Raw genomic sequence first — 17035 nt, forward strand, 5'->3', positions numbered from 1 at the left:
CATCATCTCTTGGGATATGATTTTTTCCCACACCTTGTGCATGTAGGCTGGAATTTGTCCCTCTTAGCCTGGGAGTTCTCTCACCTTGCCTTAGGGATTTTATGATAATGACTTTTAACACTCAAGTGTCTGTTTACAGTTTCTAAGCTGGTTTCAGGACATTCAAGTTTGTCAGTTTTGCTAGAAAAAATATTTTCATGTTTTGCATTCCTCAAATCAGTTTTCAGCCAACGTTTGCAGAGCTCTTATAAAACAGTGAACATTTTCCCATTTCTTGAATTCTCTAGTGAAAACATGCTCTTCCAGAAACCACGTTTCTCTGAGGTATAAAGTATGCATCAGACATAGCCAGAACCTTTTCATAGTGTCATAGTTAGACTCAGGACTCACAGTTTGTCAGACCATTCTGTTTTATTAGCACAGCGCTCTGCTAATAACAGATAATGTGTTATCCATGCAAGACACAAACTATCTTATTTATACAGATAAAAGGGCGAGCACTTAACAGGATAACAAAGGAAGCAGAATCTGATAAGTTTAGCTGGGCTAGGCATGCATATCTTATTTCCTTACTAACTATAGATTTCTGTATCGTTTGCTTAGCACCGTTTTTTATGCATAACTTTCTTTTCTGGCTGTATGTAAATTTCTTATTTCTGCCTTAAAAGTACATACTTTTCGTTAATCATTTATTTTTAAATATAATGCAGTCTACTTTAAGTCCTCTTTTGGTCAGCTACGCATGACACATTTGATCTGGGTCCTATATTACCGTTTCTTATCTCTTTGTTATCAGATATTATAGAGCATCATTATATTAGCTTGGTTTGAGGGTCCGGGTGGCATGCATTACACGATTTTGATAAAAGGAGACTACTGACATAAAAATTTTTAGATTCAAACAGGATAGAGGGCTCCTGAAACGATTCTATCAAGAAATTGAAAAACGGTTATTAGCCTTCATAAGAACTTGGCTATTCATGGAAGATATGAGATTTGTTCTAGTAGCTACGGATCTATTACTCTTGTATGGTAGGTTATAAAACACAACATTGTTTTCCTGAGAGCATAGTCCATCGTTGGCCGCCAGCATATGTCCAGCTGAACGGTTTGGGGGCCACTGTCGGATCGCTGTATTTGGCAGAGTTTTAACTTTTCCAGTTTTAGTTGCATTATTTTAACTACTGATTGTAAATAGGGGTTTTGCCTGATATATTATCCAGTGGAATAAGGAACCTGCCAATAGCCTTTCCAGGTGTCATTACTGTTCTATTGTGTTCATGGACATGGTCCTCAGTGAGGTCTGGGAATTGGAGTGGGGTAGCAGGGACAGGAAACCAGTTTGAAGTGGCTGGAATGTGGCGGAGACCAGATTTAGATAAAAGGGTCTGAGCTATCAACTGCTGCTGATAAAGAATTGTCCTTGTGTCCCAGACGCTTAAGCACAGAGCTGAGGACAGGTGCCACAGAGGCGCATGTGAGGCAGGTTGGTTGGAATCAATGGAGGAACTGAGTCAACCGGTTTATGTCCACAGGCAGCAGGTGCTAGGGCTTGCTAACTGTTCTCTTGGGCTTGCTTTAGGTTGTGTATGCTTTGAACCCTAGGAATGTAGATTGGTAAGGTTTGGCAGGTGGTTCTCTATCGTCATCTGGAGTCACAAGTGATCTGCGTGGTATGAAGGTGGTGATTGGTTGCTGGGGGTGCTGCAATTCTTACACTGTGAAGCTGTTCATCGAGATGCAGATAGTACTGCTTGGTAGTAGTAGGCCTGAGGATTTTGATGTCTTTAAGTCTTTTACTATATTTCTTGATTGAGCTAAACGAATAGGCCTTCAACTTATATCCTGATGCATACTTCACTTCACACAAAAATTGAGTATACAAACAGTAGTATTTTGTATGAGCAAAAAGTATTGCAATTAAACCTGCTTAAGTTTTAAAATTATACAGACAATTTAATTGGAGACCCAGGGCTTCATGGTTCTCTAATTTATTAACAGGAAACAATGAGAATCTGTCTCTAACTACTAATCCTTAAAAAAGGAAGAGACGGCCATTTTGTAATGCATTGGGAAAACAAACCTTTATAGTCAGAGTGTTATTTTTTTTTGCTGTTTAAAAGGGTGGCTAGCAGGATGAAAGAATATTTTAATCTTAGGGATATAAATTGCTCTAAATATCACTTTTGAAACTAAGATTATTAATTCAGTGTACTTCTTATTTAGTCGGGTAATAAAATACTGGGGTGATTTGGGCTGTGGCTTGAGCTTTACTACATTGTTTTTGGTGCAACGAATTTTAACATGGCAGTTAAAGCACATTTAAACCCAAACAATTGGGGGTAGTACATATATGCTGAGAGTTGTGGGGAGACCCCATCCAGAAATGTTATACCAATGATATAGCTATGTATGTCTATTCTGCAGTGGCATGTCTTAAGCATGTCTCATTTGCGGTGTATAATATATATGTTCGTTTCCCACATTTGGTGTTTTTTTTTTAGGAACTTTACCTTTTTACTTTAACAGATAATTGGTAATTTTTTGCGTTAAATGCCGAGATCTGATAGGAACTCAGCTAAATTAGTGCTAAGTAAGCTGACCGTTGTTGTGTTGTGGACATAGTAATGTGATTATTGGTAAACACAGTAATTAATTAATTTACTTTGTCTTGGTGGGTTTCAACTTTTTAAACCTTTTCCACAAGATTAACACTAACCATCTCATTATACAGTCTTGGTCTCATTATTAATTTTATTTCACATACAGGATCCTAGTGAGATGTCTTTACTACAGGGCTTTGGAGCAACAGGCATGGATAAGCATACCCACTTTTGAGGAGTCCACTTGGTGCAACCTCTGGTGTCCAATAGTTTCCCTTTCTCCCCAGCCCACTGGCTTGAAGTCCAGGGCAGTCAGAAAGATCCCAGGTGGAATCTGGGGAGTGGGCTAACCTTCCATATCTTTGCTTCCAGAGCCTGTTGGTGTGCGATTTTAACAACAATTTCTTCATTTAACAAATTTTGTCTCACCGTACTGGAGACATACTGCATTTATTTATATTGATAGGTATCAAACAATGATTTTTCCTTTGCTTTAACAGATGCATCAAAACCTTAATATTTTCTGATATTACCCAAAACATCTTATGTTCTAAATATCTGCATTTCACTATATTCCATAGCTACTACAGTATGTTTTTTTAATTTCATTTGTTTTTGTAATAGGTTGTTCTGTAGCTGGTGTTAGCTTTTTCTGATTTTCTGAAAGACAAAAATAACATTTTTCTGCCCCTTTCAGGGTGGCATTGATTATCGCTTAAAAGATTCCTTTCTTTTACAAATACCCTGCTGATTGCAGGCAAAATAGAGGAATTACCCCCATATTTCCTGTGTTTTTTATTCTATAGGCAGGCCAGGTTTTAATGGGTTCTACTTTTTAAGGGTTATGGGGAAATTATTCCACTGTTTAGTTATTAAATTCATGAGGTGGTGTACCTCAAGTTTTCCTTCTTATATAGCAGACCAAGTTTGTAATGTTTTTCCTGCTGTGTTAAGCTTTAAGTTTATTCATAGGTAATAGCCGAGAAGCATCATTACCATATTACCTTCAAGGATTTTCCCAAAAATCATACACACTATACATTGTTACACGGGAACTTACAAACATTAAATTTATTTCAACGTTTAATATTAATAATAACATTTAGCATCAAATCTCTTAAAGGGATCTTGTTATACCATGTCTTTTATTTAGGCAATTTCTTTTGTGCTGGCAGTTCTCACCTTCCTTTATCAGTTAGGTAATTTGCATCAACACAGGCTCGGCTTTTGGATTCAAAGCCATCAGCAGAGCTTAGAGACTCTGTCTTAAAAGGGACACAATCAACTTCCACCAGAGTTTTGATTTCTTTCCACTTTCGACTCCTGCTTACAAAACACACAGAGATCTGAAAAAGAAAACAGTCTATTGCGGCTCTTTTTGGAGCCTTAATAGGATTTTAATTCAGTAGCACATTTAATTTGCATTTCTTTTTACCCCTTTCTACAATATACATTGCACATGTCCTAGGGAAAACGCACATTCTTTCTATACTACTTTTTTTTAAACATTAGCCATAACGATTTTTACATAAGGTGTAACTGTTTCTTTTGTTCTTACAGAGTTTTCATGTACCCTTATGAAAGTGACAGTCTGATTACACAGAGCCATTTTAAGGCTCAGTGTTTTTAACATAGCTTCTTTTTGTTTTGTGCACCTCACCTCTGCTGTTGCTTCAGAGGATCACTGTTAATTTCTTATTCTTTCACTACAGCTTTTATCTGCTATTGTTACAAAAAAAAACCAACCAACCAAACACACAAAAAGACTCCAGAATCTCTCCCTATTCTCCTGATTTTGACTGCCCTATTGCAGCCATGACTTGGTCTTTATTTAAAAACAGTTTAAATTGTGTAAAGAATCAAGTTACCCCTTAAGGGTTAAATGCTAAATCCCAAAGCCGAACAACACTAATTACCTGTGTCTTGCAAAAAGGTCTGTCAGTTTTGCAACTTTGAATTAAAGAGTCAAATGAATTTTTAGTGGCATTAAAAACACAAACAAAATCAATTTATCTTACACCTACAAAACAGAAGTTTTACAAATCAGATGTGGTGGTTTAGATTCTTAGAACTTTACATATTTTCACAGACAAATAGATACATATACATTTTCTTTTCCTTAACATTCCTTTACACTGCTTTGTTTTTACATATCTGTATATTATTTGGATTATTTACAGGCATTCTTTTGGAGAAGGGCCCATTTTTCCTTCAGAATGGCTGCAAAGAAACCAAGAATTCTCTCTCTTTAACATGGTCCTTTTTAACATTTTCACAAAGTTTAACTACTTAATTCTCTCCAGCTTATGTAGAGTTAACTTTTCACTCTCTTTCGTTAAATCACTTGTTTATCTCCCAAAATGACACCTTCGTGAACTCAAATTTAACTATTTTAAGTGCTCCAGGGATTCATGCCTGTACTTACTGCTTTTCTTACTCCTGACACTATGCCATTAGGGCTTCCAACCTGTTTTTCAGTTTTTGTTTTTGTTTTTTAATCTATTGCTTGCTTGCTTGTCGGGGCCCGATCCTGCTTTTCTTTCAATGAACCGTTTGTGAGTGCTATTGTGGTCACTTCACAATTTTGAAAGAAATGTTCAAGGAAAGGGACCAGGAAGGGTGGGGGCTAGTTGAGGAGCCCACCCTCCTTGCTGAATTGGTAGTGGAACACTAAAGAATCAGTTTTTGAGGCAGACGACAAAGGGGGAACGTAACAAGGGGCTTTTTTCCTTTTTACAATGAAGATGGGAGTATGAAAGGGTGTTTGGGATCGATCCGGGGTTTGTGAGAACGGCAGTAAAGGGGGAGCGCGTCGGTCTGGTGTGGGAGAGAGGGTGTTTAATTAGAGCCTTTTTAACTTATATATTTGAATATTTGAGACAGGCGAGGTTTGATTTGTCCACTTGACGGTTCGTCTCTTCCCACCACTTGCATTGAGAAGTTAACCTCTCCTTAGCCAATTTAGTTTTAGGTTTGTCCTTTAAGATGTCCACTCGGTCTTTGTTCCAAGATTTTAACAGTGGCCACTGAGTTTTGGGATCCCCCTGAGTTAGCCTAGACCATTTTTCCAGAAATTTACAGGAGTCTGGACCCTTTTTACCAGAGTCCGGACCCATCCTAAATACATAAAATGAGCCGGCTTTCGTTTAGGGAACTGTCCCGACTTAGACGTCTGGTTACCCATACAGGAGGACTTCACACACCAATCACACAAGAAGGAAATTCGGGTTCCTCAGAGCGATGCCCGGTGCAACACACAAAAGGAGCCCACAGGCTACTGCCTCAGTCGCCCTTGCTTTCACACCAATGGTTTTACCCAAAGTGCAGTGCGGCTGTGATTGTGCAGATTCCACTCACTCAGACCGCGGGGACAAGAACCCCTTGGTCGGCCGATCCCCGGACGGAGACGGCACCCAGACTGAAACACTCCACAGAAGGATGGATAGGCACAGAGACAGGATAATTCATTCTACTTTCACAATAGTCATCTTTGTGACTGTCTTTAGTAACATCAAAGGATTTAAAGATATGCTCTGCCTGTTTCCCCATAGAAGCAATTAAAGCAGATACCTGTATATCTCCAGTTGCTTTATGCAGTTTGTTTGCAATTTTGAAATCTTGCAAAATACTGCTTCCAGTCTGTCCATTGGGAAGGTTTGTGAAAGCTGCAGTTCTCTGGAGCATTGAAGAGTGGCATGTTGATGGTATCCTGCAACCTTTGTTGCTATTTTCCTTCTTTTTTTGCTCTTAGTTTACTCTTGACACCATGTCATGCTTCTGTACCAGATATGGACTGGCTACAGAGCTTGCTTCTGTACCAGATAGGTTCATTATAAGATGTTTTAATGCTCTGCCTGCTGAGGTAAGCTTTAAATAAGGTATTTTACACTACATTTTACATGTAATGGCTGAACAGTGCAATACACTTTAGCATTCTCTTGCACTGGATATGTTCTGGAGCAGGTAGCCTGCACTGTCATGGCATCACTGCTATCAGTGTCCAAGCTAGTTGGGTACATCTGCACAGGCTGTGGTTGCACCTCCAGACTGTGGTGTAGACATCCCCTTGGTCTCTGTTTCCAGCATTTGCAATAATAAGACCACTAATAGCAGATATCTCCAATGGCTGGTGATGGGACACTAGATGGGGAGGGCTCTGAGTTACTACAGAGAACTCTTTCTCAGGTGTCTGGCTGCTGGGTCTTGCCCACGTGCTCAGGGTTTAACTGGTCTCCATATTTGGGGTCGAGAAGGAATTTTCCCCCAGCTCAGATTGGCAGAGACACTGGGCATTTTTCGCCTTCCTCTGCAGCACGGGTCACGGGTCACTTGCAGGTTTAAACTAGTGTCAGTGGTGGATTCTCTGTAAAGTCTTTAAACCATGATTTGAGGACGTCACTAACTCAGCCAGAGGCTAGGGGTCCATTGCAGGAGCGGGTGGGTGAGGTTCTGTGACCTGCAAGGTTCAGGAGATCAGATTAGCTGATCACGATGGCCCCTTCTGGCCTTAAAGTCTGTGAGTTTATGATACAGAGACTGTTAGGCCAAAGCAGATGGGTAAAGAGGAGTTCGCTCAGCGCTGTTGGAAATCGTTGGGTGCCTAATATGGATTTAGGGGCCTGGCATTAGCCTCAGTGTCTGGGATGGCTTTGAGGGGCCTGCCTGCCAGTTCCAGCATCCACAGGCATGGAGGGAGTGGAGAAGATGTAAGAGAAGGAGAGGCAGCTTCCGGGCCAGCTGTGTCTGTCTGCTGCTCTCATTGCGGGGTTGCTGGACTGAGAAATATCTGCCCTCAGTGGCAATGCCAGCCCCATGTGTGTGCTGGAAGTACACAGGGCACCTCAGAACTGTGCCCCAAACAGCTTGGGTGACACACTGCCCGGCTAGCTAACAGCCTGCTATTGCTGCCGCCAATGAACGGAGCTTCACTTTTGCTTCTTTCCCCACATCTAACGCATCTTCCTGCCTTTGTTTCCCCTCCCCAGACCCTGTGTCACTGGCCAATGTGAGTGTGACACGCGGGCCAAGCCCCCGGGAGCTGCATGTGGGCTGGATGGAGTTGGGCGGGGCGGGAGATCACTGGGTGCAGCTCTACGCGGATGAGTCTCAGTCCATCATCAGGAACACGTCCATACAGCACGGAGCTACTCACGTTGACTTGGATGGCCTGGTGCCCGGGACACGGTACCTGGTGGAGATCGTCTCGCAGGCCGGACCCCACCGCACCTCATCGCAGACAGCCATCGGCTACACAGGTATAGCATGGGCCTGGTGGTGTGGGTGTATCCGCCTGCTGTGTTAAAGGGCCCCCCTCTCCATTGAGTCACACGGGGTGTGAGTCTGTTACAGGCCTGGGCCCTAGAGCGTTCGCTCAAGCTGTAGCAGCTCCTGCTCTTAGCTCTAGGGGTCCCTGGTTCAGACCCCGCTGCATCAGCCCAGAGGGCGGCCACTACACCAGGGCTTCCACAGGGCACTGCTTTGGGGTACACATCCCCCCAGACTGACCTGCTCATCCATATCAACACTGGGCAGAATCCTGGGGGTCTCAGCCAGGCCTCTGATCCAAACCAAACTCCTGCTGGTGGGCTGGTTTGGCTCAGGGAAGTGCCCCCCGCGTCCCCTTTACTTTTATGGCTGGGCTCAGCAGACTTTACCCCTCTGATTCTTAATGCTCCTCTGGGGGAGCATGGCACTAGCAGGAACCTGGCTGCAGGGGCCCGGCCCGGGAGACAGGGGGTCTTGGCTGGGGAAGGAGTGCTGTTCTGCCCTAACCCCAGGCCCTTGCTGCCCAGGAAGGAGTCAGAGAATGGGGCCCTCTGCCCCTCACCCCCGTCAGACACGTGCTATTACCCTAGGCTGTCACCGTCACCGTGCAGCCACATGGAATGGGAACAGGGTGAGAAGCTGAGATCTCGAGCACCCACCGTGCCTTAGTCTGACTGTGAAGTGCCAGGGGCGCTGGCTTTCCTACCCTTGCTGTAAGGACACGTTTGCCCCCCCCGGGCCCCATGACACTCTTTCTCCCTGCTAGCCCCTCTGATGCCGCTGTCCCCAGCCATGATCAACGGGGGCAGCACCTCTGCTCTGCTGGTGCACTGGGAGGCGCCTGCTGGACAGAGAGACGGCTACCTGGTCAGCGTGTATGAGGAGGGCTCCCTGGCAGCCGGGAGACGCGTGAATGTAGGGAAGGACAGCACCAACGTCTCCCTGGCAGGGCTGGCGCCGGGATCTTGCTACCATGTTGGAATCTCCGCTCTCGCTGGACCCTACAGCTCTGACCCCCAGAATGTCACCGGCTGCACAGGTGAGCGCCCTGCCTGCTCTGGTGCTGGCCCGCCGGGGTGTGTGCTCGCAGGGTCTCAGTCTGGCTCAGAGGGGAGAACAGCCAGGAGCACTGGAGAGGTGATGGCATTAGAGAGGAGGGTGCCCCCGTGCAGCGCTGGAGGTGTTGTCCTGCCGCAGGTGCCATGCTTTGGCATCATGTATAAAAAGCTGATCTCCTGGCCAGATTTCTATGGGAACAATTGCTGTCTGCCTCTGTCCCCCTGCCCTTTCAATTGCACAGGATCCTTAATCACGTCCCGAGCTGTTGCTGTGGGCTGTTGCAGGGGTGTCAGGCTCCTCCTCAGAGATGGCTGCACACAAGCGGTGGGATTTTCTCTTCCCTTGTGGCTGCCTCTTGCCCTGACTCCTCCCTCTCTGCCTTTGCCCTGCAGTTCCAGCTGCTCCAGCCAATGTGAGCCTCACCAACTCTGGCAGCTCCTCGGTGCTGCGTGCTGCCTGGGATGAGCCCCCTGGGGGCAGGGACCACTACCGGGTTATTCTGTACAGCCTGGCGCCCTGGGGCATAGAGACAGCTCAGTCCCTGGGACCCAACGCTCAGAACATCACCTGGACTCACTTGGCAGCGGGCAGCAGATTCACTGCACAAGTCACTGCTGTGAAAGGTCCCTACGAATCTTCCTCTGTCAACGTCACCCAATGGACATGTGAGTATGACGGGGCCAGGATCAACTCCCCAGATCTGACCCTACGCCCCCCTCTGCCCTGCTCAGAGCCTGGCTCCCTCTCTCCCATTCTGATCCTACCCTGCTAGGGACCCCTCTTCCCCTGCCGTCCCTGGGGAACAGCCCCCAACGCATCCCCACTCTGCCCAGTCCCACTGCAGCATCCCTGCTTTGGCCTTCGGGTGCCAGGCCCCACTCTGACCCTGCCATCCCTGGCGGCCAGTCCCTGACCCCCACACCTCCTCCCTTACCCTGCTGCCGGTCCCAGGGGTGCTGTCCTCTGTGCTGCACGGGCCAGCACCCCCCTTGGAACTGCCGTGTGGCCATCTTGGTCCCTGGTGTCTGTGTTGCGTGCTGCTCTCGGGAGATGCAAGCTGGAGACCAGTGCTTGGTAGCACCCCCACCTGCTGGATGAGAGGAGGCTGCCTGCTGAGACGGGCAGGTGGGACAGAAGCTCTGATTGCTTCTGCTAGCAGAGACTGACTGTGTCTCCCCTTCTTTTCCAGACCCCCTGGCCCCTGCCAACCTCACCCTGGCCAGCCCCTCTGCCTCCGCCCTGCAGGTCTCCTGGACGGGGACGGAGGGGAGAGGAGAGGGCTACACCGTGGTTCTGTACAACGTCTCCTCTGGCAGGCACGTTGGCCACACCTTGCTCCCCTGGAGCGCTAGGAACCACACCTTCCAGAGCCTGACCCCGGGCACCCGCTACAGCGTGGGAGTGAGCACCACGGCAGGGCCTTACCACTCTAGCACCCCCAACCTCACCCACTGGACACGTGAGTGCCTCACCCTTCAGCCAGGGCCCCCGTCACAGCCTTGGCTTGGGGAGATCCATCTCCTCCCAGAGTTGTGTCCCACATGGCGTCCAGTCCCGCGTGCCACTTCCACTCCATCTGCCCATGGACCTGGGGGAAGTCACCCAATCCTGCCTGGTACTGGGGGGCACCTCCACGAAGGGATTGGCCATTGGGAGCAGTAAATATGTTGCCAGTGTTGCCGAAATATCGGGTCTGCTAGCTGAGAGTCAATTAACAGCCTGACAGGGATAAGGAAAAATGCTTTATTCTGCAGAAAAAAGGATAGCCTTGTACTTTAATACAAAGGACTCTGTCTTACACAAATTTCACAAACCTTTTATACACATTCAGACAAAGACCCTTGCGTGTTAACACTTGATTGGTAGTTGTCAAATCTCACACTCTGTTATCTGTTCAGTAAAAAGTGGTTTGAAGCAAGTTTTCTCTGCCTTGAGGCAGAAAGAAAAAGAGAGTTCAAAAGTTCAGACTACTGTGTCCGTGAGGCTTCTGCGCCCCAGCCCCACTGGCCACTTGTAAGCTATTAAGAGGGGCCAGCAGTAGCTTTCACACCAGTGTTTTCCTTACGCCTTCTCCCTGGATTCTGGCAGGGCAGGGCACAGAAGCTCTGGATGCCTTGGATCGGGACTGGAGTTGTGTGGGGGATGGGCAAGCCCTTTAGGTCCTTGCAGATCATCCCACCCCAAGGCAGGGACAGTTCTGCTCCCAGCCAGCTGGATTTCCCCCTCCCCCCGGCAACACCCTTCACTCCCGTCCTCCCATCCTCCCACTACATCCAGCTCGAACAGTCTCTGCTGGGAACGTGGCCAGATCTCATGGGCCCGGGGAATCCAACAGGAAGGCTGGGGCAGGGCAGGGGGAGATTGGGGAGTCCCAGTCGAGGCTGGCTCAGAAGCTCCTGTGGTGGTGAGGCGGTTCTGGGACAGAGCCAAGGCCATCGGCATCTTCCCACCAGCCCCAACAGAGCCAGCTGGGGCAGATCAGGGGCCCCAGCCCAGCTCAGACATGCCCAGCTCTCTCCCGGCAGGCCCTGACTATGAGGCTGGGCTGGGCGGTCCACAGCTGCAGCACCATACCCTGAAATGTTTGGTTTCCCCTGCAGACCCTGTGGCCCCTCTGACTGTGAGTGTGGCAAACCAAGGACACCCCGACAGGCTGAGCGCGTCCTGGGGAGCAGCCGCCGGGGGCCGCGAGGGCTACGTGCTGACCCTGTACCACGCAGGATCGGGTGCGGTGGCAGCCAGGGCCATTGCCGGGGAGGACACCCACAATTTCACCTTCACAGAGTTGGCCCCAGGATACAGGCACTCGCTGGAGGTGGTCTCCATTGCCGGGCCCTACAGGGCGGCCGCAGACAACGTCAGCGACTGGACCTGTGAGTGCTGGGGTTGTAAAGGGGGGATGCATCAAGGGGGCACTGCTTGTGAATGGAGCAGGAGGCCGCTGCAAGCGCAGAACAGGATCTGGGACCTTGCTGAGTGCTGGCAGATGCTCAGATGCTAGCCCGTGACATCAGTAGCTAAGGCAGGCGTGGGTAAACTATGGGACCCGGGCCACATCTGGCCCTTGAGCCGATGTAATCCAGCCCTCGAGCTCCAGCCAGGGAGCAGGGTCTGGGACCGCTCTGCGTGCATGTGCTGTGGCTCTGCGTGCATGTGCTGTGTCTCTGTGTATCTCCCAGAAGCAGCAACGTGTCCCTCCTCAGGCTCCTACGTTTAGGGGCAGCCAGGGGGCTCTACGTGCTTCCCCCCACCCCAAGCGCCGCCCCCCGCAGCTCCCATTGGCCAGGAACTGCAGCCAATGGGAGCTTCAGGGGTGGCGCCTGTGGATGAGGCAGCGCGCCGAGCCTCTTGGCCATACCTCCGCGTAGGAGTGGGAATGGGGACATGCTGCTGCTTCCAGGAGCTGCTTGAGGTAATCGCTGCCTGGAGCCTGCACCCCTGAGCCCCTTTCTCACCCCAACCCCCAGACCTGATCCCCCTTCCGCCCTCCGAACCCCTTGGTCCCAGCCTGGAGCACCCTCCTACACCCCAAATCCCTCATCCCCAGCTCCCCCCCCGAAGCACGCACCCCCTGCCAGAACCTTCACCCCCTCCTGCACCCCAACCCCAACTTTGTGAGCATTCCTGGCTCACCATACAATTTCCATACCCAGATGTGGCCTTTGGGCCAAAAAGTTTTCCCACCCCTGGGCTAAGGGGAGGTGGGCTACCCTCCCCTGCACACTGCCCTGTTCCCATGGGGAGAAGTGTGCGCACACTGGTGCGCACACACACATACACACTCACACAGACATGCACCAGATAGACACATCCACATGCCCAAGGACACAGAAAGATGCACTCTCACATAGGTGCATGCACATGGACAGAACATGTCTGCACTGATGTGCCCGATCACACAGATGGATGCGCACATGGATGTGCACATGCTCACTCACATCCACTTACGCAGACGTGCACACATGGATACTTGCCTGCTCACGCACATGCTAAGCTGTAGTGTGTACAGAGACTAAAGGTTCAAGGGCTAGTGAATGAGGATGGAAATGAGTGGCTGCATATCAAAGAAAATCAGAACACGCTTTCTAGAGACTAAACTTAACTACCAAGGTAACCTCCAGTCTGTCAACGTTTTAGCTCACCCAAAGTTCTCTCCCGCCTTTCCAGCCAGGACTACCCAAGACCTGTGTTTGGGAAGTGAAAAGCGCTGTCCTTTCTGTTCTTCAGTGAAGGTTGCCCGGGTGTTATCTTTGCCTTCTAGAAATACCCCCTGTGACGGAGCAGGGGAGTTACATTCGCGATGAGAAGAAATCTACCTGCGCTGTAACCTGAGCCAGGAGCGGGACTGGGAGAATTCACACCTGCCTGGGAGACTGAACAAAGAGAGGGGAGGGGGAAGAGAGCTGCTGCAGGAGTTTTTGGTTTCAGTTTGGGCTGGGTGGTGGAATGCAGGGAATGCCAAGCTGGGAACTAAGCTTCCTGTGCCCCCAGAAGGACTTGATTGAGGGGTCCTGGTTGTGCCTACAAGCTCTGCTGTAGACTGAGTTCCTACTGTCCAATAAACCTTCCGTTTTACTGGCTGGCTGAGAGTCACTGTGAGTCCCGGGAGGAGGAGTGCAGGGCCCTGACTCCCCCACACTCCGTGACACCTCCCACCCCGTTCATTGTCTTTGCTCTCTCTCACACACACACACACACACACACTTAGCTTGCTTTCCCTGTGTACTCCTTTCCTGGTAATTTCACAGCTTTTCGTTTAACAGTTGTCTTTGTATATAAATGGATGTCCTCTCTGTTAGCTTAGGGTGCTTGATTCACATTGCGACAGAGAGAGAGAGACACTTCTCAACCTGGTTTCCTCATTTGCTGGTGACTAATCCCTTGATATAGCATTTCAGAGCAGATTTCCGATGTATACATAACTCCTCACATAGCATCTGTGCCGACCTTTCACAATAATGGTGGTGAGCAGAGTGATACTGGCTTTCATTTCAAACTTCCCCTGACAGTCTTTGGGGAACCAGAATGTACAGACCAGAATCAGGAGATTCCTGTAACCCTCTTGCCAGCTGGTGGTCAAAAGTTCATGGGTCACAGCACAGGCTGTCATAACAGGGGCAGATGGCAAAGTAGCAGCAGTGCATGAGGTGCAGACGAAGGAGTGGGGGGAAGTGTGTCAGTGGGGGGAGGGGTGTGTGACAGCAAGGCCCCCCCTTACCCTCAGGATGCACATACCACGCAGTGCACTGTCTGTCATGCTGAGGATCCCATTCACTCTGCCCCATTTGTGATATAAGATCTGATGTTTCCCCAGATCCTCTGCCACCCCCTAACATATCCCTGATGAATCAGGGGCACTCCGACAGGCTGACCGCATCCTGGGGAGCCGCAGCAGGGGGCCGGGACGGCTACACGCTGACCCTGTACCACGCGGGATCGGGTGCCGTGGCAGCAAGGGTCTCTGTTGGGAACGACACCCACAATTTCACCTTCATGAACCTGGCCCCAGGAAGCCAGTACTTGCTGGAGCTGGCTTCCACGGCTGGGCCCTATGGGATGTCCACAGGGAACATCAGCAACTGGACATGTGAGTAGCGGGATTTTCATAGTGAACCAATCTGAGCCTTAGCAGCTGTCAGCAAAGCATCTGTGAGTTCACAGCCCTGGGAGCCAAGCAGAACTGGTCCGCCCTTCCCAGCTGTGAATCCCAGAGATGGTCTCTGGCGTTGATCAGTGAGTTCCCAGTTCCCTCGGGATCCTGTGACCTGCTTTGGCTCCGCAGCTATGTGGGAGCCAGAGGTGAACCTAGAACCAGGGGGCATCTGCTCAGCGAATTCAGGCTGAATAAGTTGTGATGGAGTAGGGACTGTCTGTGTGGGGAACGGGAAAGCAGGGGATGTCTGTAGGTGAGGGACAGGTAGTCAGGTTGTAATGTGAGCCGGCAGGGGGGAGGGGGAGCTGCTGGGCGGAGGAGAAGGAAGACAAAGGGTTTTTTTCGGCCGAGGAGGAGAGGCAGGACAGTTTGGGTTTGGGCTATGGGGAGGAATTCAGGGGATCCTAGCTGGGATCCAAGCACCCTGAACCCCAGAAGGACTCAGTGGAGGGGTCCGGACTGTGCCTGCAAGCTCTGCTGTAACCTGTGTTCCTGCTGTCCAATAAACCTTTCTGTTTTACTGGCTGGATAAAAGTCACTGTGGGTCCCAGGAAGAGGGGTGCAGGGCCAGACCCCTCCGTGACAACTTGGTGGCAGCGGCGGGAGATACTGCACCCCGGGACGGCGCTTCCTGCAGTAAAGTGACTGGGGAGCAGTAAAACGAAGGGTGATTAACCCTGGAGTGTGTGCCCAGTGAGAAGGACTTTGCAGTAACAGGGTCCCCCGGGGGATTGCAGCGAGCGGTCCCAGGGGCGGAGGAGTCTGCAGCTCGACCCTGGCAGAGAGGTGGTGACCTCAAGAAGGGCTGGTGCACTAGGGGTCCCCGGAAACCGTGGGGAGCGGCGAGCACCCCGACCTGTGAGTGGCCAGCAGGAAGATGTACGCCAAGCGGCGCAAGTGTGACCTGCTGGAGCTGTGCAAGCAGAGGGGGCTGCGCACAGGGAGACTGACGAAGGACCAGCTGATTGCCCAGCTGGAGGAGGGAGACCGGAACCCTGTCTCTGAGGGAAGCAGCCAGGCAGATGCAGCGCAGTCACCAGTGTCTGTCCCCCCCGGGGAGTGGTCAGACGGCGGATGAGGGCTTCCCGAGACCCCCCCTTCCTAGCCTAGAGGAAGGGCGGGAGGAGCCCAGCGAATGCCGAAGGCACCGTGACCCCCCGGCCGGCAGGGGATCCTGGCAGCGAAGCTCACCCCCCAGCAGGGGATCCTCCCGGCGACGCTCGACAGCTGTGGCAGCAGCCGTGGCTGGAAGAGGAAAGGAGTTGAGACGGGAGGAGCTCGAGTTAAAAGAGGCAAGAGCTGGAGGAGAAGGTGAACCAGCGTAAACATGAGGAGAACCAGCGTAAACATGAGGAGACCAGCGTAGCCGTAAACATGAGCTGGAGGAGAAGGAGAACCAGCGTAAACATGAGCTGGAGGAGAAGAGAAACAGCGTAAACATGACTGGAGGAGAAGGAGAAACAGCGTAAACACGAGCTGGAGCTGGCCCAGCTGAGGAGCCGTGAGGCCCCGGCTGCGGTGAGTGAGGGGGGACCCAAGCCTACAACCGAACTTTGATAAGCGCTTGCTGCCCCGGCGTAAGGAGGGGGAGGACATAGATACCTTCCTGACGGCCTTTGAGAATGCCTGCGAGCTGCAAGGGGTTGGCCCTGCAGACAGGATCTCATTTCTCACCCCCTTACTGGACTCCACGGCCGTGGAGGTGTACAGCCGACTGAAGGGCGGAGGCGGGGGACTACGAACTGTTCAAACAGGCCCTGCTCCGAGTTTGGGCTGACTCCTGAGATGTACCGGAAAAGGTTCCGGAGTCAGCGTAAAAACCCGTGAGATCACATATCTACAACTGGTCAACCGGGCGCCAGGGGTATGCCCGCAAGTGGACAGCTGGGGCCCAAACTAAAGAGGACTTGCTGGACCTGTTCATACTGGAGCACCTGTATGAGCAGTGCCCGTCCGACCTGAGGCTGTGGTTGAGGACCAGAAGCCGGAGAACCCGCAGCACGCAGGCCAACTTGCCGACCAATTTGTGGACAGTCGGGCAGGGGATGGCAGGGAGGAGTCTCGAAGGAGCAGGCCTGCCTCAGCGCAGAGAGAGAGTCATCATGGGACCTCCCAGCGGGGCCTATGGAGAACCCCCCAAAGGGGAACATCCAGTGTCAGGTCCCTCCGACCCATTCCAGGGGACCCACGAGACATGGGCTGCTATCAATGTGGCCAACGAGGCCACATACGGGCCCAGTGCCCCAAGCTCAGGGACAGACCAAGCAGACCCAACCCGCAGAGGGTGGACTGGGTAAAAACCCAATCGGAAGATGGGCTACCCTCCCGGGAAAGGGGGCTGGCAACATACCACCTATGAAGGAGGGAGGAGGTCCCCAGGTCAGCTCCTCTGGGGGGGAAGCGCCAGCCTCGGGTTCTTAGTTTACCGGGTGGGCGCGGGGCTGCCCCTCCGGAA

At 50.7% G+C, this 17035-nt stretch overlaps 1 protein-coding gene across 1 annotated transcript in view; it reads left to right on the forward strand.

The window, feature by feature from the left end:
• The window catches only part of LOC116831712 (receptor-type tyrosine-protein phosphatase V-like), an 88763-nt gene that overhangs the window by 39925 nt on the left and 31803 nt on the right, over positions 1–17035 (forward strand). Inside the window, exons 10-15 of the mRNA XM_075064713.1 lie at positions 7589–7858; positions 8635–8907; positions 9320–9592; positions 10117–10386; positions 11528–11800; positions 14242–14514. Coding sequence (XP_074920814.1) covers positions 7589–7858; positions 8635–8907; positions 9320–9592; positions 10117–10386; positions 11528–11800; positions 14242–14514 — 1632 coding nt within the window. The remainder of the gene's footprint in view (positions 1–7588; positions 7859–8634; positions 8908–9319; positions 9593–10116; positions 10387–11527; positions 11801–14241; positions 14515–17035) is intronic.

Source organism: Chelonoidis abingdonii, chromosome 4 (genome assembly GCF_003597395.2).
Source record: "Chelonoidis abingdonii isolate Lonesome George chromosome 4, CheloAbing_2.0, whole genome shotgun sequence".
Classification (NCBI taxonomy): domain Eukaryota; kingdom Metazoa; phylum Chordata; order Testudines; family Testudinidae; genus Chelonoidis; species Chelonoidis abingdonii.